This window comes from Lethenteron reissneri, chromosome 43, assembly GCF_015708825.2.
Source record: "Lethenteron reissneri isolate LAM-NWPU_2019-01 chromosome 43, ASM1570882v1, whole genome shotgun sequence".
NCBI lineage: Eukaryota > Metazoa > Chordata > Hyperoartia > Petromyzontiformes > Petromyzontidae > Lethenteron > Lethenteron reissneri.
The window spans coordinates 7,138,330-7,166,302 of NC_083821.1; the positions used below are offsets into that span (position 1 = coordinate 7,138,330).

At 42.4% G+C, this 27,973-nt stretch overlaps 1 protein-coding gene across 3 annotated transcripts in view; it reads right to left on the reverse strand.

Annotated features, from left to right (window-relative positions):
* The window catches only part of LOC133353402 (otoferlin-like), a 105,159-nt gene that overhangs the window by 21,651 nt on the left and 55,535 nt on the right, over positions 1–27,973 (reverse strand). For 2 of the 3 annotated variants that reach the window (XM_061569651.1, XM_061569653.1), the window contains 15 exons: positions 26,958–27,074; positions 24,717–24,872; positions 22,996–23,173; positions 21,356–21,480; positions 20,395–20,529; positions 19,738–19,899; positions 18,659–18,778; positions 16,788–16,949; positions 15,802–15,961; positions 15,182–15,279; positions 12,807–12,929; positions 10,478–10,538; positions 9,039–9,130; positions 4,044–4,154; positions 971–1,036 (listed from right to left, as the gene is read on the reverse strand). In XM_061569651.1, coding sequence (XP_061425635.1) covers positions 971–1,036; positions 4,044–4,154; positions 9,039–9,130; positions 10,478–10,538; positions 12,807–12,929; positions 15,182–15,279; positions 15,802–15,961; positions 16,788–16,949; positions 18,659–18,778; positions 19,738–19,899; positions 20,395–20,529; positions 21,356–21,480; positions 22,996–23,173; positions 24,717–24,872; positions 26,958–27,074 — 1,866 coding nt within the window. The remainder of the gene's footprint in view (positions 1–970; positions 1,037–4,043; positions 4,155–9,038; positions 9,131–10,477; positions 10,539–12,806; positions 12,930–15,181; positions 15,280–15,801; positions 15,962–16,787; positions 16,950–18,658; positions 18,779–19,737; positions 19,900–20,394; positions 20,530–21,355; positions 21,481–22,995; positions 23,174–24,716; positions 24,873–26,957; positions 27,075–27,973) is intronic. The other variant, XM_061569652.1, reaches the window with a different exon arrangement.

Here is a 27,973-nt window from a genome sequence, read left to right on the forward strand (position 1 = left end):
TTGGATGAAATGTGTACATTTTTTAAGTTTATAGTTTCTTGTATATGGAGGCTTTCACAACCAATATTGACTCATAATTAGTTTCTTTTGAGTTAGATCTTGTAACGATGTGAGTCATAAACCCGCCTCCACCCAGCACAGCCAGGTAATAAAAGTGTCACTGGAATCAAACGTGGCCATATTTATGACTGCTTCAACAGCACCAGAGGAGATGTTGTTGGAGAGTAATCTCACAACATTTAAATGAGAATGCAGGCAAAGCATGTTAATAATATTTATGATAGTATTTATCAGCTGCATTTTTAATTCAACAATTGTTGAGCAAATTATCCATAGCCATTTGTTATGTAAATGGTGATGCACAAATGTACCGAGCTAAACATTGTACAATTCCTTCAATTGCCTTCCTAATCAATGTATCATGACTAAATCTTAGACTAAAATGTATTTTCGATTGTGACCATTGTTGATTGTACCAGGATGTAATATATTTAGGCTGATCTTTACACTGGGTTTTCAGCAGCCATTCCTGGTTGTCACATCTACAAGAATTCCACAAATGCAATTGTACAAAATGTATGTTATATCATAGTGGACTCTTGGTAATATAATATTTTGGCCCATCAGCCTATGGGTCTTCAGGAATTTGAACAGCAGTATTTAAAATCCCAGACTGCACTGATTAGACTCAGCAAGCTAAATATGGTCTAGATTTTGTCCACCTGATTAAAAATACTGCCAGAAAAGAAAACATTGGCCTAGAAGGCTAATAGGTTGATGGACTGAAATGTGTTTTTTGCATTTTAACCTGGAGAGCCAGGACCGTATTAAGCAATTAATTAATAAATACATTAACCAAATAATTAATGTACTATCTAGAATGAAAGTTCCACAGAGCCCAAAGGAAGGCACAGCTCATAACACCTGGGCCCCACTATAGGCAGTGGTAGGGCCTGGTGACCATACCTACCATGCAGAGTCCGCCAGACTTCACAACCATCAAGCAGTGTTTCAGCAGCTCTGGGTTCATGCGACGCTACGAACACACACACACGTCGGCCAGGATTAGCGTCCTTGTTCCACAGGGCTAACAAAAGATGTTCCCCTAAGCTGCAGGACCAAGAGAAAGCCGAGGGTGCTAAAAATATAAGAAAAAAAACAGTTAAATCTTCAGAGTTAAAAACGTGTGCTGCTGCATTGGCATTGGGGCACAAGCACAAGTCATACAAATTAAACACATCTGTCAAGAAAAAAACATGAGAATAGAAAAAATATTATTACATTTGTTTTTTTTTCTCGAAAGCCTGAAGCTCAACTCTTTTTAAAGAGGGCCATACCAAATGTTCGCAGTAGGGGGTGATGTTGCTACACGTAATCTCAATTGAGTCATTTGCAAATGTTTTATCATTGGGATGTTTGGCCAATAACAGTTACCTTGTGTGTTTTGTTAGCTGTATATACTGTAATAAGCAACGTTTCAAGCAAATGCCCTTCTTCAAGGCAGAGAAAGTTATTCTATAGATCATTTAATCAATTACAATTTCAATCAAATTTCATATACATTTAAGTATCGTAGATTTAGAATTTGACTTGTATGATTCTGATGTAATTTTGCAAAGTGTAGCATGACTGCAACTAAACGGTGTGAATGGCCACCATCCTAAGCTTAGGAAACGTTTCACCTACTTTCATCCCACTGGGATATTTGCACAGGGTTGGTGTACGGTGATTTTTCTGCAATATTTTGCTGTCTTTTCTTGGATTTTCTGTTTGCACTTAGTCACTTTAAGATGTTTTCTTGTTCATGTTTTTTTGTTTGTTGCGGTTGCACCCGATTCAAGAGCCGAATGGCTCACAGGGCTATACCTAATAAATGAACTTTGAACTTTCAACCTACTGCGCATAAATCATATTGCATTTTACACACACATTTCTCAGAAGATGTTTTACTGTCACTTCGCGGGTTGAGAACCAAAAAAAACATCAAGTAAAACGAACAACCCTTTGTACAAGTCTATTGGCCCAGAACTTCAGATTAGATGGGGCCATGGTGGACGTGATGTTCAGTCGGGCTACTCAACATGGGCACCAGTGCAACGGGCAATTTGCTATAAGATGGCAACAAATTTGAAACGTCAATGTGGTATAATCTCCTGCAATTTGTGAAGTTAAAAGTACGCATATTTTTTATTGCGCAAATAATATATGCTTTCAATTAAATATTGCTGGATGAAATATATTGTGTAAACAGGGATGGCGATGATGTACATGCAAGTATCCGTGGGACTAATGATATTGTGGTTAACTCTCAGGAAAACAAAATATGGTTCAATAATGTGGAAGCCAATGGAGCTGAATATATTTCTGTTCTATAACATGTAACGTCCAGAATAAGTGAAAAAAACTTGTTTGCATATCATAATCTCTTCCAAACCATATAGCCAGCGTGGAAGAGCAGGCCAAAATAAACTTCTAGTGGTGTGCGTACGCACTTTCAAGGGCTGCACCTTTATCGTTATATACTATATATTTAGACAAACACACATATACGCAGGCACAGCACATATATATACATACCTTGAAACTATGTGGCTCAAATATATCGCTGGGAGCCATGTCGATCTCTACAATATCTTTATAACAAAACAGATATACCGAATTACATAGCATACAAGTAAATTTGAGGACCTTTCCCCAATCCACTGCCGGATGAGGGCCTCCGCATGCCATGCGGGTCATGGGAGTTTAATTTACCATACTCCATGTGGATCGGTGAAGGCGGGTTAGCAAATGTTTGGAGCATAGAAGCACAGTGCAACAGTGTAATTTGCTGCACTGGCCTCAGCTGCCCGCATAGACCTGCAGCCTACACCACCTGTTTTACATTTGAAGTTTTCGTGACTGCAAGGATTCATACTCTTTGGTTTTTTCGGTAAAGTCACGTAGGTAAAAAATTTGAATAAATTAAATCACGACGTTTCGGGCGCAGCACAAGCGTCCTTCTTCAGGTGAGGATAACTTAGCGAAAACACACTTAAGCGGTGAAAGCATACTTAAGCGGTGTGCTTTCGCTAAGTTGTCCTCACCTGAAGAAGGACGCTTGTTTTCTTGGTTCTTTCGGTAAAGTCACGTAGAAGGGAAATAATAAAATAATAAAAATTCAACATAATAAAATAATTCTCATGACGTTTCGGCCACAACGCAAGCAGCTGTCCTCAGGTGAAGGACGGCTACTTGCGTTGTAGCCGAAACGTCGTGAGAATTATTTTATTATGTTTTATTTTTATTATTTTATTATTTCCCTTCTATGTGACTTTACCGAAAGAACCAAGAAGATGAATCCCTGCAGTCACGAAAGCTTTAAATCGAAATTTAAGGACGCTTGTGTTGCGCCCGAAATGTCGTGATTTAGTTATTTAATTTTTTTACCTACGTGACTTTACCGAAAAAACAAAGAGTATGGACACCTGTTTTATGCACGAGGATCACCCATTCAGGCCTGTCCAGACTCGAAAACACTGCTTAGCTTTTAGGATCTGAGGGGGATTGAGCACATTCCGGGTGATTTGGTCACAGGCTTATAGCATACACATATGGGACATTTAGACTGCCTGACCTCCCCAGTTCATCCCGACGTAATGAACGATTTACCTTCTTGCTATTGTTACACCACTTGCCTAACATGCGATTCCTTTGCCAGTTTGGATGCTGGGAGATCGTAACCACCGCACTCAAACCTAGGCCATTGGCTTCTGCTCTTGAGGTCAATAAAATACTTTGTAAAAAAAAAACATCACCCATTTGTTTGGGTGTTGTATAAATAATTCCCAACGGGACTATATGTAATGAATATACAGTATATGTGTGCATATGATGTTTAATATAGCCAACTTATATACGTACCAAATATACAAGTGTTGAATAAAAACGCTTGCACGCAATTATAACGAAAAACAAAGACCGGGGAAGTCTGGCAAGTGCAAATGCCTTTAAGCACATGAAGGCATGCAATTTATGGAGCTATCACATCTGTACGTACTGACCCAGCAGCCCTGATCCAGTTTTAATCCGTCCAATCTGGGTGCCACTGCCTGGAATGTTGAGTAGCCCTTCTTTACAGCTCGTTCAGTGTGGCTTGATTGACCAACAAGTGGCTTTTTTTTGGGTTGTTTTTGTTTTGGGGGAAAGGGGGTGGAGAGGAGGGGGGGGAGGGAATGGATGATATCGATTGTCTTCACAATGCAAAAAAAAACAGGACTTGGCAAGGGAAAAAAAGAAGTCCCACGTTCACCTGGTAAACTGGAAACGTACGTTTTTTTTAAAGAGTTACGTAAGTCAGATTTTTGTAAAGATCTGGCAGCACCAACGGTAATGATTGTTACAGATCTCGTCTGAGTGTGAACAAGACGACACAGATAACTATTTTAAAGCCAGTCTCCCATACCCCTCTTAAACCGTTGCGAGTAGGGGGGGGGGGGAGGCTCAACCAGCATCACATAATACACCACAAATCAATAGTTAATACCGCATTCTCTGAACTATACCAGACTGTTTTTAAGTCCGGTAGGTGTGTGTAATTAGATTTGTAAATCGTCATTGACACTAAGCACAAGAGTGGGGTGCATCTTTCTTTCTGGAACTTCTCATCGTCTGACGGACACAATACCGTATAGTTTTTTAACCAGATCCTCTCTTCTTGACATACGGTTTGGTTTTGCAGTGTCATGTGTCGATCAACTTGCAGACTTGACACTGGTTACCGTCGTACAATCAGCCACATGCTCTTACCCTGTTTTCCACCAAGTCAACCCCATCCCAGGTACCTCTGCTGAGATGGGGAGATAGGAGGGAGCCTTGTGGGTGCTTCCAGAGAATTCTAAAACATACTTTTAAGGATGTACCTCCTACTTACATTTTAATAAAATGCAACTTGGATGTATACAGCATTTAAAAGATGCAGCATCTCAAGATGATGTACATGAAGTGCAAGATGCACTTTTGGGGATACCTGAATGAGGACATATACAAATTTGTATCATTAGTTTGGTCAGTCACAGGCAAATGAGCAGTCTAAAGTCGTGAGCCCAGACTTTTAAAAAGTTTTGTGAGCCTAGACTTTAACAAGGGCAGCAGGGGCAAGCATCCAGCAGCATGGATAGCCTGAGTGGGAATTCCAGACGACAGTGGTGGTGGCAGCAACCTCCCATTGTGTTCTTGCAGTCATTGCTATGTATGACTGGACATTTTCACAAAAAACCTTCGAATCTCTAACACTTCTGACCTAAGTGATGGCCACAAAAAAACCCAGTGTCTCTGATGCAAGCCGACGCATGTCAGTTTGCCATCGACACAAAGCAAGATCCCTGCTCATCTAGGACCAGTGGCACGTCCACAGTACTCCAGCCCTGATGAGTTGAAAAGCCATCAATTTTAGGATGGGACAAAAGTGTGTCAGACACCAAGAGTTGGATGTATGTATGTTGAACTTCTTTTGCACCGTATGCGGCCAACTGTGCACATCAGAGTTGCGGGCTCTTCACCTCCATCATGGAACATTGCATCTGCTTCCAAATGATCCCTGAGGAAGTTGATACAATTATCTTGGTGGGACTTGTCGAGATGATTGCTTATTGCTGGAAGTCCACACGAAATTGGAAGCTTCTCCGGCTGGCTAGGCCAAGAAGAATACAATTCCCGGCGTGAATTGCAGCAAATATATAGGGCGGAAATGTCCAGGTCCTGTGCTGAAGCCGCACAAACCTCAACTGTTTATTTTCCACATCAGATGAAAAATTGTGGGTGTCGTTATCCCTTGCACAGTGGATAGGGTTGCACCAATAAGGAGGGAGTGGTAGGGCTGCCAGTAACACTTGAAGGCAGCATGATATGAATATTCTTAGGTGTTTTCGGTAAAGTCACATAGGTAAAACATCAAAATTAATAAAAATAATAAAATAAAATAAAGATCACGACGTTTCGGAGGCAAAACGTCGTGATCTTTATTTTATTTTATTATTTTTATTAATTTTGATGTTTTACCTACGTGACTTTACCGAAAACACCTAAGAATATGATTCCTTGTAGTCACGAAAGCTTCAAGTCTAGAATTAATGATATGAATAGGCAGTTTGACAGGTCTACAGATGGACTCCTGAGAATAAGGCTCAAAACTGTGGGTCTCGCAAGAGCCCTGCGTTCATTGAATGGAGCTGCTTTGGTGATGGTGGCGGTGGAAATAGAACTAGGAGGCAATGGCCGCTGAGCTTCACTTTCTGGGCCTTCACCCTCACAGAAGGTTTTCAGTTGAGGTGATGATATGGGCTATGTGAACGCAAGACTTGCTTCGAATCCGTGAGAGAACCTCCAAACCAATGGGGATGGAGGCCGAAACGGCTTTGTGGCACGGTGGATTCCCCTTCAAGTGCAGAGCCAGGCAAGTGGAGTCCAGTGGTACTTGGGCCAACAGTTAGCAAGGCCACGCATGGCCTACCTCTGCTGGCTCTCTTCTGCAGGCAAGAGTCAACAGGCTGGATGACACCAAGCAACTGGTGCAAACAGGGTTGCAACCTGTCCCAGTTTTCCTAGGGTGGCCTCGGAAATGTGTATGTCTTCTTTGGACATTATAATTCCTGGCTTTTCTCAGTTGCATAATCATGGACAACTCAACATCATTCATTTGAATGTATGTATCAACTCCCCAGATAGTATGAGACATTCTTCTTATTCTTATGAGGTGGCAACACGAGGTACTACTTACATGGTTGTCAAGAGTCAAGTTGGGCCTTGTCATGAAGAAATTATGTTTAAAAAAAACAAGGGTTTATTAACTAACAAACAATAATGATACCAAACTGCGCCTTTCCATGTAAATGCAGAGAGAAAAAAAGTGATGCTGGCAAGCTATCCATCAGAGGAGGATGGGAGACTGACTGGCTGGGTTGACACCCAGACAAGATATCCTACAATCATTCCGACTGGTACTGCCAGACATTACAAAAATGGGTTCTCTTTCCAAAAACCAAACCGACAAGATGACGAGAACACAAAACATGTCATATATTGAATTTTGATCCATCATTAACAATCACTGCTATGCATTTTCAGTTATACAGCCGAGGTGCTGCCTACAGGATGATCGGTTACTTAGCAGCACATGTTTAAACATAATGTCCTGCATTAAATATATCACTTTAATTTTTAATACTTCAGTGCTATATTTTTAACTAGTTGCCTCCAGTATTGGTAAAATGCTCAAGACAGCATGCTTGTAATGTGAACCTGAAAGGTAGTCTAAGGTCAAATTACAGTACTGTTAAAACATAACATCCATGGCAAACATGACATTGTGATTGTATTATCCTACATATCAATACTGTCATTTTAAATTTATATTAAAACAGTTGAGAAAGCATCAATTATAATAAACACAGCACTTTTTCACAGCACTTTTGTAAAAAAAAAAAGATAATTGTACCAATGAATTCATGGAATTATCACGAAATTATACTTTTACCGCATCAAGAACTCAGTGTTTTGCTATATGGATAATTAAGCATAATGGGTTGCATACTGTTTGCTAAATGTGCATGCCCAACACTGCTTTAGATTTTCTTCCAATATTGCATGTGCAGTGCTGCATTAGCACAAACTAACTCAACACTTTCGTCAATAACACTGCCCTAATGGAAATAAATCACGCGATCTTTTGAACGAAGGTATTTCTGCATATAACAAGTGTGTAATGACAAGTGTGTTATGAGTTTGCCTACAGATAGAATTGGCCTTTGCAAGAGCTACAACGACCTTTGCAAGAGCTACCAGATACACGCTCAAAATCAAGAATTGACTATGAGTGTGAATGTGATGATCACCATCTCATATGCTATAAAATCCGTTGAATATGCTACAGGGCGTACAATATATAAATAACTTAACAATGCATTTATTTTAGCAAGATACGCTTGTCTCCTTACACCGTTTGGGTGACGGTGGCAGCATTTCTTAAATGCCTTGAGTGTTCATGATCTGAGTTTCCAGGAGGAACTTTTTACTGTTCAAAGCAGCGGTCCATTGCCAAATTCATTTCGAGGTGGGCCTATTAATAAGGCAGCCTACTACGATACTGATACATATGCCACAGCCAAAGGTAGTGGTTTCTAAAAGCCCCTATGGTGCATTGCTTTTCACGCCAGGAAAACGATGTGTATGCACATCCAATCAAGGTAGAATCATGATTGAATAAGTTGGACCAGAAGAGATATTCTAACTTTGTCACTTTTTCCCAATTGATTTGTATTTTAAAATGAGGAATGAGTAAAACTACAGGATTGCATCTTTATTTGCCTATTTTGGCACGTAGTGGCTAAGGCTGTTATTACGTACACCCTGCAGCCCACAGTGTTGATAAAACACAAGGTCCCAGTCCCCACTGGTACCTCATTTGCTAGTAAAAAATAAGATAATTGTTTGTTTACCCTTCCATTTGGCAACAAAACCGACACCCCTTTTACGAGGAGTCATGTTTGCATAGACCACAATACCTGCAGTCATAATGCAAACAAAAAACACAACTCTGAAAGTGTATGCACTGTCCTTGAAGTTGATTGGTCCACACCCGAGACAGCTTTCCTTAGAGCCTGGTCTCACATGGGTTGGACCAGACGACGCCAAAAGGCGCACAACTCAAAGACAATGCACCATCAGAGCATGAGAGCTCGGGGCAAGCACCCACATCAGTGGTGCATTGTCTTTGAGTTGTGCGCCTTTTGGCGTCGTCTGGTCCAACACCATGTGAGACTAGGCTCTAAGTGAAGCTGTCTCGGGTGTGGACCAATCAACATCAAGGACAGTGCATACATTATCAGAGTTGTGTTTTTTGTTTGCATTATGACTGCAGGTATTGTGGTCTATGCAAACATGACTCCTCGTAAAAAAAGGGGTGTCGGTTTTGTTGCCAGATGGAAGGGTAAAAAACCAATTAACAAGGTCCCAGTGTTTATGGCATTCATGGCTCTGGAGTGGAAAGCCTTAGATTGTACCTTCAACTCTTCCACCTGGAGTCCGGGCTTCTTCGTTTGTTTGTCGTTGTCCTTGTCGGCCCCTTTTTTCCGAGCCTTTTTTGGGGCCACTGCTGTTTATGGCAATTGGAATGTGATTGTTTGTGTGAATAGTAACATAGGACATTATACTAATGTTACACATTTATGCACAAGCATAAGAAAGCAACAACAAAAACTGACGTATTTCATTGCTGGAATGGTGATGCAGTGATCAACACACTGGACAATGAAGCCGGTGATCTGAGTTCGATTCCCGGCCATAGCTAACATCAGTGGTGAGTGGTATCTCATCTGGTCCTGCATCTCCCCCGACACTTTAACTCACACTGACCAGTTTGTTTAAGTATCGTCAAACAACTTGCATGACTGACATGGCATGGGGAGGCCTTCACTCAGCAGTGGAATGACAAAGATCTCCAATTATTAAAAATGAACAATAGGCTTTTCATAGGCTTGTTTCAATGCATCCTGTTTAGATTTCGAAGAATGTTCATAATTTGGGGTCACAATTCAATAATGTATTTTTGCCAGTTGTGGTAGTATCTACAGGATGAACCTCTGAAATGTTTACTAGAACGACATAAATCAATTATATGAAGTATTTATCATTAAAATTCAACGTATGTGTCCTAATAGTCAAGTTTAATAAATCGATTAATCATTCCATGTCTATGTTATATATTGAAAATTCATTAACAATACAATTTATATCATTAAATCACGTAACTTAGACACATGGGAATGCTCAGGCTTGAGTTATCATTAAAACTCAACACATTTGTCAATAGCCCTGCCCTCCTTAGCTTCATAGCACATGTAAGGAAGAAGGGTCAATGCCGGAAGCATTGTCTATTAGATATTTCTTCTTTTAAGGAAGTGTTATTGACATATGCGTTGAGTTTATTTGTTGTATGTGCTTGTGCACCACTGCCAACGCAATATCACCAAATAATTGGGTCATACCTGCATTTGGTAACCCCCAATTGATAACACATGTTGTGAAGATATAATGTAAACATTCTTCCATCTAGAGCTTATTTGCCTTGTGTTCCAGTACGATGCTGGGAGTGTTATGCTATGAGGCCCCTTTTTCCACTGGTACAATCGAGCTGTGCCAACGTGGGTCCTTGATCTTATGGGGCGCCGCGATGGCGAGATGTTAACTACCTCGCCTGGCATGCAGGAGGTCGTGGGTTCCATCCCGATCCTGATGCCTGTATATTTGGAGTTTGCATGTTCTCCCCGTGGTCGTGTGTATTTTTCTCCGGGTCCTCCGGATTTTTACTTAGAACCGAGTCAAATTAATATTGAATTGTGAGAGGTCTTTGGAATACTACCTCTATTAACGAATCTATGTTGCACATTTCAAACAAGTTATGTGCGATGGGCCCAGCCAGATGATGGAAAAAAGAACAAACCCTTGGCAGTCACTGCAGAAGTTCCCTCTATTGCATCGTCCTCCGGAGTCTGCCGTCGACTCTGCATACAAAAGAACATCACAGCGAACTCTGAAAGCAGTGACAACGTAGACATTTTTTGGGAAAATAAACCCAAACAATCAAATATCCCCCTTTCTTCCCCCCTTCCAACCCAGCTTATATACATGCTCCAAGCGCGTGTGCTGTTTCATTCAGACGCTGTCGCCTCGACAGACCTGGTTTTCACCTGAGGACGGCTACTTGCGTTGTGGCCGAAACGTCGTGAGAATAATTTTATTATGTTTTATTTTTATTATTTTATTACTTCCCGTCTACGTGACTTTACCGAAAGAACCTTGAAGATGAATCAAATATCTCTTATCCTGTATGTATGTCAAAAGGCTGTGTGTTCCAGGCTGCCTGATATGATTTTGAAGCTTTTTTAAAAATGAAATAATACTTTCAATTCATGGCCAGATGTTATGTCATCATGCTCTCACAATACTGAAATTACATGTTTAAGTTTGAAGAGTGACATTAGAAAATACTCTGGAGAGGTATAACAGAAAACCTAGCCCTGCTCAAAGTGTTTTTTTTTGTTTCTCCTGTAAAAGTGAGACTAGTTGATGGAACATTATTGAAAGAAAATTAACGGACTTAGTTACCAAATGAACAACGCATTATTTTCGAACGTTTATACATTTTTCACGTAAGTCAGAATATTAAAAATGTAAAGGCAAACCAGTCTTGTGAGCAATCTGGGTTTAGAAAAGGTTTCTTTACCATACATACTTTTAATCTGGACAAGAAAAATAGGTAAAATCTGAAGGCTAAATCAATTACCATGATTACCATTATGCCTATCCTTTGCAAAACATGAAAGGGACTTGACTCAATGGAAATGTCTAGTGATCTGATCTCTCACAAATCAAGGCCAGACCTCTTATACAAATTATAAAAACAAACTCAACACATTCCTCAATAATACTGTTCTAAAAGGAACAATATGTAATCGGTGACTTTTTTGCAATACATTTTTGTGCATTTTACGAAAATGCTTCATATCATAAATGCCATTATGGTATAATCATAATCTTAAGCACCAGCAAATCATCGTGATCAGCAGCATTTGCAGGACCATCAGCATCACGTACTTATGGTCATTCACAGAACTCTGAGGTGCTGTAAATCTGACCGAGTATATGCCACAAACTTGCAAAATGAAAGAACAAGGAGGCCAAATAGTTGTATTGTTCCTGTCTTGCCATTACTGTCGTTTTAATCCAGTATTAGGCACATGGCATAGCCCTATCGAAGCACTCTACAGTACACATAGCTGTATCAAGCTACAGCTATCGTGCTGTGACGGTTCCACCTGAAGACGGAAGCTTGTGTTGTCCCCGAAACATCGTGATTTTTTTTCATTTTTATTTTACTTTTATTAATTTACATGTTTTTACCTACGTGACTTTACCGAAAAAACCTAAGAATATGAATCCTTGCAGTCACGAAAGCTTCAAATCTAAAATATCAATTCTCATTCATTCTAAACCTCAAACTGCTTGTGTAAGAATCCATGTGCTTTATTCTGTTTATATTGTAAATAATGGGTTCACATGGCCCCAAAATCAACACGTGACCACTATATGTATCACAATGTTAAAACGTGCATTTGCAAAACAGAAATACAAACGGGCCACAGGCTCTGCCCTAGTTCTGCCTTCATTCTGCCAGAGCTTCACCCACTGTGACCCTTTGTGCAACTGTTGACCAAGCTGTGGCCAAGTAATTCAAGTTTTAAGTTTACTAAGATAGTCTCAAGTAAGAGGTGAGCTGGTTCACAAAAATGACAAATGTACCAACATGAGTGGCAAAATAAGCTTCTTGTGAATTACAAAAAACTGGAACGTGGCTGAGTTTCTGCAAAATGGATATTGTTCCACCAAAAGGACGCAGTATTTGAAAACGAATTTCTTTAACATGTAGGCTTTTGCGACCAATATAATCCATAACAGAGGTTTTTGGGTTTGATCGTTTAAATATAAATGAGTAGTTAAACCGGCGAAACGTTTTACTCGATTGGTAAATGTTGTGGGTTTACTCGGGTGGTGGCGGGTTTAACGGCAAATTTATATTTACGCCATCTAACCCAAAAGCCTATATTACGGATAATTTCTGTAAAACTGCTTTTTGTGTCTAGTTTGTTGTCCTTCCCTCCGCACCTCCGATTAGAATGGTTGGCTACGTACAATGCGAAAGAAGTTCAACATACGTACGTACCTACATTTATGGCCGAAGGTACTTGACGAAATGAGCCTGCTTATCATACCTCTTTGAGCATCTCTATGGATGCGAAGAACTTGGACCACCAGTCCAGCACGCTCTCGTCCGAATCGTCGGAGGTTTCCTTCTTCTTTTTCTTCTTCATGATCGGGATGGCGACTTGCTTGTCCTACATAACACACACAGACATGCGTACGTGTTTCACTTCTTCCGTCACAGTTTTTTGTCACGTGCAGAAAATTAAAATAAACGTATTCATTGTCACAGCAGCTCTGTTGCAGCAAAGTGTATATTTAGGAAGAGGCTCTCAAGCCAATTTCGATTTAAAGCTTTCGTGACTGCAGGGATTCATCTTCTTGGTTCTTTCGGTAAAGTCACAATGTCTCCCCGACAGACCTGGTCTTCACCTGAGGACGTCTGCTTGCGTTGTGGCCGAAACGTCAGTGAGAATTATTTTATTATGTTTTATTTTTATTATTTTATTATTTCCATTCTACGTGACTTTACCGAAAGAACCAAGAAGAGGATCTCAAGCAAAGTTTACTTGAATCTTTCTCTGGAATGATACAAAAGATGTTCAAACATCAAATAGACAACTATTGCAAGGCTGCAAGCAGCTACATCATGGGACCTCCTTTGCCAGTACCAAAATATGAGAAGAGGTTTTCCCATTTTTTCTGGCAACAAAACAGGTGTGAAGATGTTAAAACACCAAACTGAAACCTTTTACAAGGAATCATGTGTGGTGTAGGACAATACTTGTGGTCAGAATGCAAACAAAAAACATATTCTGATAATATATGCGTTGTTTTTGAAACTAATTGGTCCACACCAAAGACAGCTTTCTTTTGAGCCTAGTCTCAAACGGTGTTAGACCAGAGGACGCCAAAACACCGTTTGAGACGAGGCTCGAAAGAAAGCTGTCTCTGGTGTGGACCAATCAGTTTCAAAGACAATGCATATATTACACTGGTCAACAAAAAAAAAACTTTTTTTCTGGCCTGGACTTTTGCAGCTGTTTTAGACTAGTTTCAGGGTGCTGATTCCAAATATCATCTCAGATTTGCTCTATCACATCATTTTTATGCTATCGGCATACCCCATTTTAAGTGATTTTACCCGAAATTAACTCTGTCACTTATGATTGCAAGTTGTTGCGAGTCAGTGACTGCTTTAGTGTTAAAATATGGTGCTGTATTTTTAGGATAGTATGTTTATAATATAATTTTATGTAGATATCCACATTTATTTAATATTTTTCTTCTGCAGTTTTTATTGAAAATGCAATATTTGATATCTCAAAAACCTGATGTCATAGACAAAAACTGATGCCAGATTTGGAATCAGCACCCCAAAATTACCTTATAACCGTTGGAATACCTTATGCCAGAAAAAGTGTGTTGACCAGTGTTATCAGAGTGTGTTTTTTGTTTGCATTCTGACCACAAGTATTGTGGTTAATGCAGCCATTATTCCTTGTAAAAGGTTTCAGTTTAGTGTTTTAACATCTTAACACCTATATTGTTGCCAGAAAAAATGGGAAAACCTATTCTCATATTGCAAGCCATCAAGTGGTAAGAGCTCCCATGTCTATGGAATAGATATGAATCTGTCTCACTTTCAATCACTGGCCTATAAGCATTATTGTTATATGCTTATCTAGGAAATTGTTATCAAAATACAAGTTTTAGAGATGTTTACTTGTTTGGACAATTCATTAGCAATAAACATTTGTATGCTATAAACCAGAGCATCAGTTGAAAACCTACATACCTAATGCAGGTGACACTCAGGCAAGCAAGAGGTTAAGCTCGTGCATAAGACCTGTGGAGTAATGAAGGTACCTACACACAAGCTTGTAGGTCTTATCTGCTTCTAGGTTGCATCTACATTTAATTAATCTGCTATCAAAGTTGGAATGTATAAGCAGAACTCTGATCTGTTTCCACGAAGAAATATATGTTTTAGTCGATCAGCCTATAAGCTTTCCAGACCAACATTATCAAGCAGCATTTTTGTACGTAACCTCTGGACTGGTTTTAACCTTCTGGATCGAATCAAGAGGCAGGCTTGCTGCACAAATGCTGCTGATCGGATTAAATAATGAGTTTGGTGGTGTTGCATTGGCAGTGGTGCACAAATACAAATAACAAAACAACTCAACACATTAGTCAATAACACTGACTTAAAAGGAAATATATAGATAGAATGGGCAACGTTTTGGCTAAGGACCTTTATGAACGTATTTATGTTCTATGAAGAAGGGTCATTTGCTAAAACGTCACCTTACATATTTCCTCTTTTAAGTCAGTGCTACTGACGAATGTGTTCACATTTTGTTGAAGACATAAAGCAATGCAAGCTTGCGCACTAATCTCATTGTTCGCCACTAGGTGAGGCACTTATAGAGTCGCTACATACGTCCTCGACGTTGATCGCCGTCTCTGGTTTGTCGGGGTCCAACATACTCGTCTCCATGATCTGTTTCATGAAGTCAGCATCGTTGGTCGTTGGCGCAACTGCAAAAGGAAAACAATACAGAAGACTAAACATCTGTCCAAAGAATGGAATGTGTCTGAGAGGGCGTCTACTGCGGAGTTTGCGTATTACATCGTAGAATTGTGAGAGGTGGCGGTGGTATGGGGAGGCCTTTATCCAGCAGCGGATTGACCCTGGCTGGTGATGATCAAACGTCTGTCTATGCCCCGGGACAATGTCTTGGTCCACACATACTCGAGGAACCAAGCAGGTCATGGTCAATTGACTCAATTGCTTTTGCTTAATTTCTCCAAGTCATTGTCGTCCACGTGATGTTTAAATGCCGTGGAATTATGCCGCTCATTTTGTAATCCCTACACCCCGCAGAATATGCCTTATTCTCTTCGGGGATTGTGTGAAATTTGCACCTCTTGCTAAACGCCTGATGATGGGGATGAGTGCCGAACCATGCTCATTTTACCATGGAGATGCGGGATATTTACTGCCATTGCGGAAGCGATAGAGGTTGAGTGCAGTGGACACAGTACGCTGGGGCAACCCACCGCTGTATCTGCGGCCCTTGTTGGGCCCCTCTGCATGGAAGATGAACTTGCTCAGCGACGTAACTGTGTCCGAGCCCACGAGGATGTAGCGGCCAAACGCACGGCAGTCCACCACTCGGATGTTGAGTGGCGGGTGGTACAACTCCTTCTCTGGCAGATCCTACAACATGAAAACAAAACCCCTACGTTTTGTCCGCTGCTCGTTGCTATATTTTAACCAGATATACTTTAAAAAATCCAACTCCTATCTCCATTAATCGCATGAATAATATTATAATAGTTTCCCATGTTACGTCGTATATATCGGACATATTAGGACATTGTAGGTGAAAATAAATAATACCTTACTGTTTTTTTAACCAAGAAACTAGTAGCTTATTCTCTTTAGCCCTTGGATTGCAAAGCCATAATTAACCAGTCTTGAATACATTGCAAGCCCTTACAATTGTACACCTTGATTGGTTAATGCTTTCATTTGTATGTACCAGGTATCTCTTGAAACAATATACTGTATTTCTAAGCTCCAAGAGCCCTCACCTCCGTTTAACCAGGGTCATAATCGCACAGCTTTCAACTCATCTGGACCCAAAGAACAGTCAACCCTTAAATAAAATGTGTGGACTACCATGCAGTAAAAACAAAACAAAAATGTTAGCTGTCTTAAAAAAATAAAAACGTATCTGCGACATTTCCATGGGCCACTTCTCACAGCGTTCGGGACCACCATTGGTCCACAGACGACAGGGTGTGAGCCACCATCATAATCTGTGTACGTATGTACGTTAAACTTCTTTTGCACGATATGTAGCTAATCAGAGGTGTGAGGGAAGGACAATAAACTAAACACAAAGCAGTTCTAAAGAAATTCGTTTTCAATCTAGATTTAAAAGTGCATAGCTATAGTGGCTTCCTAAAATCGTAAGAAAGAGCCTTCCAAGATGGCCGCCAAAGCGCATCTCAATTTTGAGAGAACAATCGTCGCCTACCACTTCAAAGAACTTGACAAGGTGGCTGAAGTTGGGGTTTGTATTGAAGTCTTCGATCACCACCGACTGGATGCCCTTGCCCGCGCACTCGATGTCGACGCGTGGCCGATCCACCGACTGCAACTGCACTCGCTTGAGATCCCTCAGGCCCCAGAAGAGGATCTGCAGAGTGACACAGGCCCAGATTCAGCTGTGACACTGCGCAGCCATTAAGAAAGCACCACACTCAAGCGATCAGATTGTGCAACCAAATCACTCAAGGAGCTGTGCGACTTAACTGCCTGTGACTGCTTTGGCTACCTCTTCTTGGTTCTTTCGGTAAAGTCACGTAGAATGGAAATAATAAAATAATAAAAATAAAACATAATAAAATAAATTGCTTTGGCTACCTACTTCTCGGTAAGCAGTTGCGTAAAAATGAAATAAAATGGCGTATTCAGAACCGTAACAATTATCGTTCGCAAGTGTACATGAAATTAAATTGGCTATTATAAATTACTGAGCAAATCGTATAAAGCAAGAAACAATTGCTGTGGTTGTCCCACCTGATGACGGACGCTTGTATTGCGATCGAAACGTCGTGATTTAATTTATTATATACTTACGAGACTTTACCGAAAAAACCAAAGAGTATGGATCCCTGCAGTCACGAAAACTTCAAATCAAGATAGTAGACCAATCAGTTTCAAAGACAATGCCAATAACTCCTTCCCTTCCTTTGCTTTCTGCCTGTGTTAACTCGCTGTTGCCCAAACATTTTTTTATTCGCTCCATCATAGCTCACCTCCCTCATCTTGTTTACCCCCCAGGTCTCTATTAACTTCCACCCAACCACTCATCCCACTCATCCCACTCTCCCCTCTAATCCTTCATCTCACTATCCCCTCCGGCCCCACCTCTTCCATTCCTTACACAAATATCTCCCCTCTCTCTAATTCCCTCCTTTATTTTATCCCTCAACCTTCCCTCTCACCTCAATGTTTCTCCCCTCTAACTATATATCTTCCTCCTTTCACCCTCCCTCATATCCATTCTCCCCTTTGCTCCATCATCCTCTCTCTATCTGCCCTCACACCATTCGATTCAACCCACTCCTCCCTCCTCATAGCTCACCCTTCTCCCACTCAGCTCTCTCTGCTACCTCCCAAATATACTCATCCTCATTTCACCCCTCCCTAACCCAAAATAAATTTTCCTTCGAGGTATACATCCATCACGGTGTGAATGTTCGTGGAGATTTCCCAGTAAGCTTCCGATCACGCTACTCCTCGCTGGGGGTATCATGTGAAATCCTGGTCCTGAATAATCAAACCATAGCTCAACATCCCTATGTGTGACCGACTTTTCAGACCCATCTGGTCAGGGAATTCGCCGCCTAAGTGTTTAGGGGTCTTTCAAAAAAACAAAACTGGATCTCCTCAAGATGGAGGTAGACAATCTGCACGCAGAGACTTAGCCAATTGCGCTAATCGAAGTGTGCGGGAGAATGGACAACAAACGAAACAAAAACAATCTTAAAGTATCAGAATATATTTATTTATACTGGAGTAAACCAATAAGCTATAAAGCTCTTTTTCACAGATGTCCAGTACGAGTGGGTAAGAACGTTACAGCAATAAACAACACAAAAACATGATAGTAGTGCAAAGTAAACAAACGATAAACACATCACCCAAACACACAAATAAAACTAAACCATCCCCATCCTACCACGCAAAGCTCACTGAGAAATCAACTTATTTTTCAGAAGCGACCTGGCCACAAATAATTACTCAACAAAATGGCCCAACATTTGGACATCTATAGCACCAACATAATCCCAATGCACCAGTTTTCCATCGAGATTTAAGGGGGTTGGGGGACAGCCTCACCTCTATCCTGTATTTGGCCAGCACAGGCCGGATACCCATGGGGACGGCGGTGACGGGTCCATGGTCAGTGCCAGTTGGTCCAGACAGGGAAGGGAATTCGCAATTCTCTGCAGGTGGGACCTATTGAGAAGAATCAATTGAGACGCGTCACGGTTATCCACCACCGCACACCGCTGCGTAGATTTATGTAACACCGTTTTTTTTAAGGCACATATAAGGTGCGTGTGTGTGTTTTTTTCGATTATACAATGCAATCAGTGGCAACATCTCACTGATGCTGCATTGGCACTGCAAGGAAGTAAGGTCACTGCCCAAAACGTCACCAATTATGTCTTTCATTTTAAGGCAGTGTTATCGACAAATGTGTTTTATATATATAATCTAGATAAAAAAAATTAAGTGGTATGTATTGCTCATTGCATTAACTTGGTGCAATGGAATCGGAGCTGAGGCTTGTACTGCAAGCATTTGCACAAGTGGCATTAATGATTAATAGCTAAAGTTAAGGCCACTGATAATGGTTCACTTCGTGTTAATTGTTATAACACACATTTGTAGCACTTACAGTGTAAACACAATGCAGAGTATTCTTCCATGCCTTAGCAGCAGCGCAAAAATGTTATTTAACAGACCACCACATGAGTTGGACAAACGCATGGAAGAATAAGAAGAGAAGGTGATTATACATTCACAGTCAGTAGTGGCTTCAGAGTTAGGGGTTAGCAGTTGTGGACCTCCCTAAGATCAAGTCAACTCTAAATGTATGACTATAGGGGGATGCTGGTATTTGTATGTGTGTAGACATTTGAAGGATGCTACTTAGCATTTGGTTGCAGGCATCCCCATCAACAACAGGAGGCAAAGGAAGACTGCTCACTACAACTGGCAGGGGATTCGGTGGCTAAAGTAAAGGAAACTGGAAAAATGAATGGAAGTTTTTGTACTACCCTAGAATGCTTATTGGTGACAGATTAGCCAGTGGCTTTCTGCCAGCAACCCTTTACCTTTCGTTTTGTTTTCAAAGTTCACCTAGCCCAACAACGATGCGTGGTGATGTCACTGAGTGGGTGAATGGTCACCTGCAGGAGCTCAAACGATGCCAGCAGCTCTCCGGCAGTGAGTGGGCCTCGGTAGATCTGGTAGTAGTCGAGCATTGGAGGGAAGCGCGGGGGTTCGTACGGCTCCGTGCTGATTTTCACCACCGGCTTGGCCAGCGCTCGACCAATGAACTCGGATTTGCCCTAAATTCAACGAAATAAGCACAATCACCATCAGTTGTTGACAACTGCTGCATCCAAATTTGAAGAGTAACTTTTCAAAATTAATTCCAAATATTTTTGCTACTTTATAATTTCTTCGTGATTATAATATCAACCCATTCATGCCACCACAAACGTTACGACATCGAATTTGCATTTTTATTCATCATTAAATTGTGCAAACCCAACTTGGATTCATAAAATCTTGAAATGAATTGGATATTAATGACTTAATTTGTATTTACTCAGATATTTGTAATCGGTTTCAATGAAAAATTGACATTGAAGACCACCAAGATCCCACTGTCCTAATAATTCTTTAGAACAGTTTTTGTGGTCAGTTTGTTGTCCTTTCCCGCACCTCCAATGAGCACGGTTGGCAACGCACGGTGCGAAAAAAGTTCAACAAACATCCATACAACAATCACATTTCACCATCACCAGCAGCATTATACAAATTGGCAGCCCTCAACGTACCATGGTGTTTTGATCGTACACCTCGATCACGACCATGGGTGGGTCATCTCTCAGCTCGCGTGGCTCCCCGTACATGTAGATGTCCTGGTACTCCAGCAGCTGGTCCCACGTTGGGCAGAGCGTCTCCTGGAAGACCTGGTTATTCCACAGGGTCGGGGGGTGAGCAAAGGGTTAGCCCACAAGTGGCGGCGCTGTTTAGGCCACAATAAACAATGTTGTTACTCATGCAGGAAAGCAACGCAGGAATCTCCTTCGTACAGAAACCACGTGGGAGTATTTGCAGAGAGAGGCGTGGGATGACGCTGTGCAAAGTTCCCCTTTGTAAACTCCTGGCAATAGTGCGCATTTCATATCGATTTCACGATTTACAGCATTAATAATCTCAATGTATTTAAATACAGGCATTTCTAATCATTAGTAGCAATGGGAGATGCTCACTAGATTGTAAGTTCTAAGATGAAATGAGAGTTTAGGTCAACTGAGCTCATCGTTTTCCTTGGATTAGTTGCATTAGCACGACTATTAATCACCGCACAGTCTAAAGTCACTGACTGGTCGGTAAACACAGGCCGGCCCCTGCCACGTGAATGTGACATTTACACCAAACGGCTCAGGACCGGCAATGGATCCGAGCTGCACCCGACGCCGATCAGAGCACGACGACACAAACTCTGCACCGTGGCGCGGGGACTCTCGCGGCGTCTCGCGGTCGTCTCATCACGACGGTGCCGGTTGGTGGTCGGTGGGGGTAGATGCCGGCGACCTGCTGGGCAGCATTCACCCTGTCCCGTTGCCACACTTGCCCCTGTACTCTGCGCCGGTGCCGGTTCTCCCGTGGCGGTCGCGCGCGCCACAACCGAGCGCGACGCGCGAACCCTCGTTTACGCTGCGCGGGCGACGCGCTCTTCGGCAAACCTTCACTAGAGTGGGCAGCCAGAGAGAGCCGAGCAGCCTGGCGTACCTCGGTGGACTTGCAGTGGGTGGAGAAGATGACTCGAGCGAAGGGGTCGGAGAGCCCCGTGCTGTCGGCGGCGAAGAGGCTGCGAGCCTGGTACATGTGCGCGCGCAGCTCGAACTGCGACCTCTCTGCGTCGCGGGGAAGGGAAAGGCATCGTGAGAAAACAGATCTGGTGCGGCAATGCAGAACCGGCCTTTGACCTTTGGGGGCCCTAAGCAAAATTTGGTTGGAGGCCCCTTTGATGTATGATTTTTTTCACCCACTCGCTAGCAGTGACTCTAGCGGGCCCTCTGCTGGCTACGGGGCCCTTTGCAATTGCAAGGGTCGCTTAGTGGCTGGGCCGGCTCTGCGGCAATGCAGATGTAATAACAGCCATAGAGGGTTCACGTGGGGATTGGCTTGCCGGTCCTGCTCGTAGCCAATAAGGGTTGAGATTGGGACCATGGCCCATGCGTCATCACGACAGGTCATCGGAAGTGATTGGCCTAGCCATTCGGGGCCCCAGCGAATGGGGAGCCGGATGAGGGGCGTGGTCCCGGGATTGACAGGGAACCATCGAGAATGGTGAGAGCTGTCCATACATGATTGGCTGGGGGAACCACGTGACGAAGGTCTTAAGAGCGAGCGAGAGGGAACGATCGAGAGCAGACTGAAAATAACAGAAGCAGGGTCACGTGCGGACGGGGCCTCGGGTTGCCACGTGCGCGAAGGGAACTTCGTGTGGAGTCTGTCCTCTCTCTCCGTTGTCTGCCAGCAACGGAGAGTGAGTAAGGAAAGTGTATGGTGGAGTGGAAATAAAAGGACTGATTCCGAAGCCGTCTCCTGGAAGATTATTACACATATATGAATATATGGTGAACCTCATTCCCACCGTACGTAGCCAGCCGTGCTAATCAGAGCTGTTGGATTGGGTTGTCCCATGCAGTCCGGCAACTGGTATCTGTGCCCGGGTGCCAGGAATTGGTTTGTTCCGATATCTGGTGGTATTGTATTAAACTTTTATGACAGTGTAATGCACAAATGTTGATAGGCTTGGGCAGGCTGAGAAATATGTCTGGGTTTTGTCAATGGAAAAGTTGGCTACCATGAGCAGCTCGAGATGATCTCATTCAGGGGACACTCCATGAAGAACAATTGCACCCTACTAAACTCCGCCAAGGACAGGCCCAGCAAGATGTTACATTTCAAATGCCACTGTTTTCCATGGCTGTAAATTGAATCCAGGTCAAAGGAATTATAGCACTGCTGTTGACACAAACAAAGATCCCCCGTATAGCCTTAACAGATTGTAGGGGCAAGTGCTGTTAGCGAGCACCTATGAAGGCCGGCACGGTACACGAGGGGGTGGGTGGCCAGCACCACGCCCGACCACCTTTGTCTCCCCAGTGGCGATGTTTACACACCGCACCAGGTACTCATTTGAGGCTGAATCGACCTAGGGGAGGCCCAGGACCGGTTCAGATAATCGTCACTGGTGTTTGCCGTGAGCGGGAATCGAACCCGGGTCGCCAGTTTCGTAGTGCAGCGCGCTAACCGCTACACTACCGCTCACACACAAGCACAAACATCCGCCCATACACAACATTAGCCAAATGCACAATAATACTTATTTTTATACACTACAAGCATGCCCTTTGACGTACTGCTGTAGGTGAGGACCCTTGGAGGAACGGTGGGATCGATCGATTTCTTCTCCACATATCCAGTGGGCATGCCTTTTAGGAAGTTATTGCGTTGCTTGTTTGTGCCCAGCCAGAGGTAGACCTCCAGCTTGGCTTGCATGGCCCAACCTCCTGGGCCAAACGAACGTTTCCCTGGCAGCTACAGCACAGGGGCAGAACAGGGCACGTGTGTATGTGTGTGTGTCGAGTATTTTAACTTTTTTAAAGCGCACAGTATTCACTCTAGAAGAGACAGCATTACTCGGAGGCGCAAGGCAGCCGCAAACGAGTGCGAAGGCAGGCATGCAATGAGCCGGCATCAACGAATGCCCAAGCTCTGTGGACTTCGACATATTAAGGTATTAATGGCCAATTGACGAGTGTTTATATTTTGATTTAAAGCTTTCGTGACTGCAGGGATTCATATTCTTGGTTCTTTTGGTAAAGTCATGTAGAAGGAAAATAATTAAATAATAAAAATATAAAACAATAAAAATGCTCACGACGTTTCGACTGCAACACAAGCAATCATCATCAGGTGTGAAATTCACGGCAAGAAAATTTCAAATTTTCTTCGTCGAAACGTCGTGAGAATTTGTATTGTTTTATATTTGTATTATTTTATTATTTCCCTTCTACGTGACTTTACCGAAAGAACCAAGAATGTGAGTGTTTATATGTGAAAGAAAAGCGACGAGTGGGCTGGCAAAAACATTTCTATCTCACATAGACGAAACAGGTGGAGTCCATTTAGCAAGTCCCCAGGTTGCGGAAGACACAACTTACGGAAATCCGACCTTACGGAAATGCTCCATATATCATGTAAAAAAACATCAATATGTAGAATTTGCATTTGTAGTGCAGCGCAGCGAGATTGTGGATGAATACTGCGGAGCGAGGCATAAGTCGGGCAGCATCTTCCCCAAGGCGGTAATGTATCGCTAAATCTGCACCGTCAGTCACGCTCTTACATTGTTACCGTGCGTATACCCGCCACATCGTCTCGTAACTTTCAGTTTATCTTGCTAGTGCTCTTCATTTTAAGTTTATTTCACGAGTTATTTCCTGTTTGTACTTCATTTAACGCAGTTACACTGCAATTGCTTAAGCCAGCAGTGATCTGAGAAGTCAAGGCCGAGTCTGTGGCACGATAAACGAACATTCGGAAGTGACTGCTTTCTGTATAACAATATTAAAATGTGTCGTGGTATTCATAAACAATTGGATACAGAGTATATTCCATTATTTTAATTATGGGTGGTGTTATGGTAGATATTTGATTAATTGAACGAATCATAAGAAGTGTGCAACGTATGTACAGCTATACGATAGAGGTAGTGATAGAAAACGGATGACAGCGAGATAGAGTACTGAGAGAAAACGACTCGTAATCGGGTTTGGGGGAGGCACAACTATTTCCGGCTTTGGCATTTTATCTTGAATTTGGGGGAAAATTGTTCAGTTTCCTACATGGAAAATTCGGGTAACAGCTCGTTCTCGGGCACCTCACCCTGCCTGCATATGCTGTACTGCCTTCTCCTGGCAAGTCAGGTTATGCCACCTTCCACATTCACGTGAAGGGATTTTTGCAACGTTTGTGCGATCTGCCAACCCTCACCTCCACAGTGCCGGATGAAAGGCAGTACAGCAAACATGGGCTCCACCTGTATCGTCTGTATGGGATAGAATGATCCAGCTCTTACCTTGAGGAAAAGCGTTTTGACTTTACCACAGTCCTTCCCCAACTCCTCATCGGCGTTGGCGTAGAGGATATCTTTGGCGGGGATGCGGGCGAAAGCGACGCGCTTCGTCTTGTTGACCAGCATCCAGATGAACACGTCCGGGATGCTGTGCTGAGGCTGCAGGGAACAACAGGTGGCACGGCGTCGATTTTTTTTTTATTGGTGTAGGGTTGTGGACCCACTGAGAATTACAGCGTCATGAATTCAACACAATGTGTTTGAAACAGAGCATCTGACAAAACTAAACAAAAATGGCTTTATTCACATTTAACACAATAACTTGTGAGAGTACTCAGTTCAGAATAGGATGATGATTGTGAGTTCAAATACGATTCCGGCTATCATCCCTTCGCGGTGAATTCAATTCGGTTAAGTCACGTAAGTAAAACATCAAAATAAAAATAAAATAAAAATAAAAGATCACGACGTTTCGGAGGCAACACAAGTCTCCGTCATCAGGTGGGACCGTCACAGCCGAATTAGCTGCATCAAGTGAAGCAATGATTCAAGATGTAATCTCTTATAAGCAAGTTGAAGGGAGGTGGAGAGGGGGGGGTGGAGAGCTTATCAGACTGTGGTAGCCAATGAATGTTCCAGACTAGCCATATCAGAATAATATAGATTTTACAATGCTGGGTCAGCACCATCAACGGAGCGAAGCACAGGGCCAATGCCCTTATGAACAAGGAAATATTCACAGAGTCTACTAATAGGGTTTTTCCCCTTTTTTCTGGCAACAAAACTGACACCTTTTGCAAGGAATCATGCTTAGATTAACCACAATACTTGCAGTCAAATGCAAACAAAAACAATGCTCTAATAATGTATGCATTGTCTTTGAAACTGATTGGTCCACAACAGAGACAGCTTTCTTTAGTGCCTCGTCTCATATGGTGTTCGACCAGATGACGCAAAAAGGCGCACAGTTTTGTTGCCAGAAAAAAGGGGAAAAACCCTATTAGTATATTTTGGTACTGGCAAAGGAGGTCCCATGATATTCACAGAGTCGTTCACACAGGGGGTTTATAGCCAATATTATCAATCGAGATACATTTTTTGGTGAGGCCACAATGATCTGACCAATTCCGTGTCATGAAGATCCTCCACCGCCTGACACAGGCAAACATAGTAATTGTCAAGCTGTGTACAAGCATTCAACATGCCGATAACTATTATTATTATTTCAGCTCACCGGTTAGTTGAAGAGCAATCTCACAAGATTTTGCAATGAGGCCGTTTAGCGTGAAACTACATCAAGCATATTCGGGGCAAGATCCAGGAAGTCGTGATAAAATACAGTTTAGCAATGCTGTGTGTTATTGCATTTATCAGTTTAGAAAAGCTCGCGTAAATGCATTTCAATATTGCAGTGACTATCTCGAAACAGCATCCAAATCGCAGGCATCACCCTGTCATTTGGATTGGGGCGTTTTTTTTTTCTACTCCTTCACAATCGTTAATAACACTCCAAATTGTGAGTGACCTCAAGCCTTTTTAGGCATCGCCCTCCACCACCAAGTCGCTTTGTATATAATGTGCAATGATGAACTTTGCCTACCTGGTGGTACACTACGCATTGTAATTGGCATCATAACGCGCTATCAAAATTCAAATTCTCGTGTCATCTGCCATATCATGCGTAAGTGTTTTATTAGATACCACACCACAATTAGTTGATCGGCAGGCCGTGCGCGTGGGGATAAACTATGGGTACTCCCACCTCTTCAAAGACATCTGGTCGGCATGGAAACGTAAGACAAATACCATCTAGACGAATCTTTTACTCTAGTTTAACCTCTTTTGCCAGCAGTGGCATACGCAAGCAAACGCAGGGCTGTACCTTGTGCATGCTATTAAGGCCGACAATGAATTGCCTTGCGGCCGTCTGGAATGCTCTTCTGATATTCGAAAGCCACTGGAGCTATACACTTTTAAATCGAGATTGAAAACTAATTTCTTTAGAACTGCTTTTTGTTTTTAGTTTGTTGCCCATCTCTCCAACCTCTGATTAGCACGGTTAGCTACGTACGGTGTCAAAGAAGTTCAACATACATGCATACATACATACGTCAGACAAGAGAACACGTGGGTGATCTACCTGGATACATTTTTCACAGTTCAACAGTGCTCTGTGTGCTGCCACTACTGAGCGGTATTACTCAGCCATCAGGATCTTTAGTTTTCCACAGCTCAGAAACGCACCTCGTCTGCAAGGAGCCGAAGCTTCTGCAGGAAGCCCTCGACCGTCTTGACCCGCTCCTTGAGGTTTTTACCCTTCACCTGCTTGATCAGGTTATTGCCCTGTATGCTAATATAGTCCTTGAGAGGAAAAAAAAAGAGTGAAGTGTTAGGTCACATCCACGCTAGCATAGAGAAATAGCAACGCACAAAAGTGTGCTTACAAACAGCAAGAAAGCATGACTCTCATTATGTATTTTGTGCATGTATAAAGCTGCCAGCATAGTTATTTATATTTGTATAAATAACATACATTATATAGTTTTAAAGAGTGCTGTGTGTTATATATATATATGTTTCTAAATCAACTCAAGTCTTTCATAAATCACGTGACCTCTGCATGACCACCCCCACAATGCATCCCTCCCTTCTCCCCACCGCCCGCTATGAAAACAGACTTCTCTGTGCAACAGCATAGAGGCCCTTATCTAGCCTCTTACTCCCTAACATCATATGATACTTATGGCGGTTACCCAGGGGTACCAAATAATTCCAAAAGGCCGAGGCAATTAAATGTTTTATTTCTGGGACACTATTTTTTCCAGCGATGTACTTAACTCCGCGACTGGGGTACCAATCAATCCGAAATCAGTGCCACACTCCGCGATGTCGAAACGCCAAACATCAGCATAAAAAACATCCGTTATCGAAAAATGTAACGTTGAATAGTGCATCGTGTACAGCTCGTCGAGATGAGTCGACTGCCCCATCGCCGACCATCAACAGACTAAAAATGACTGCATCACGGACATTATGGGTACTATGGAACCCCGAGGTACCGCCATAAGGTTCATCTATCAACTATAATTTCTCGCCAGGTCGCTTCTGAAAAAGAGCTACATAACTCAGTGGGCCTTACCTGGTGAAATAACATTTAAAAAAATGTGTAGTTCATAGTTCACCCTCGTTATTTCTGAATATTTGGTCTGGGTTATACATGTATTTCCTGTCCTTTTCCTCTCATATCTCACTCTATCTCA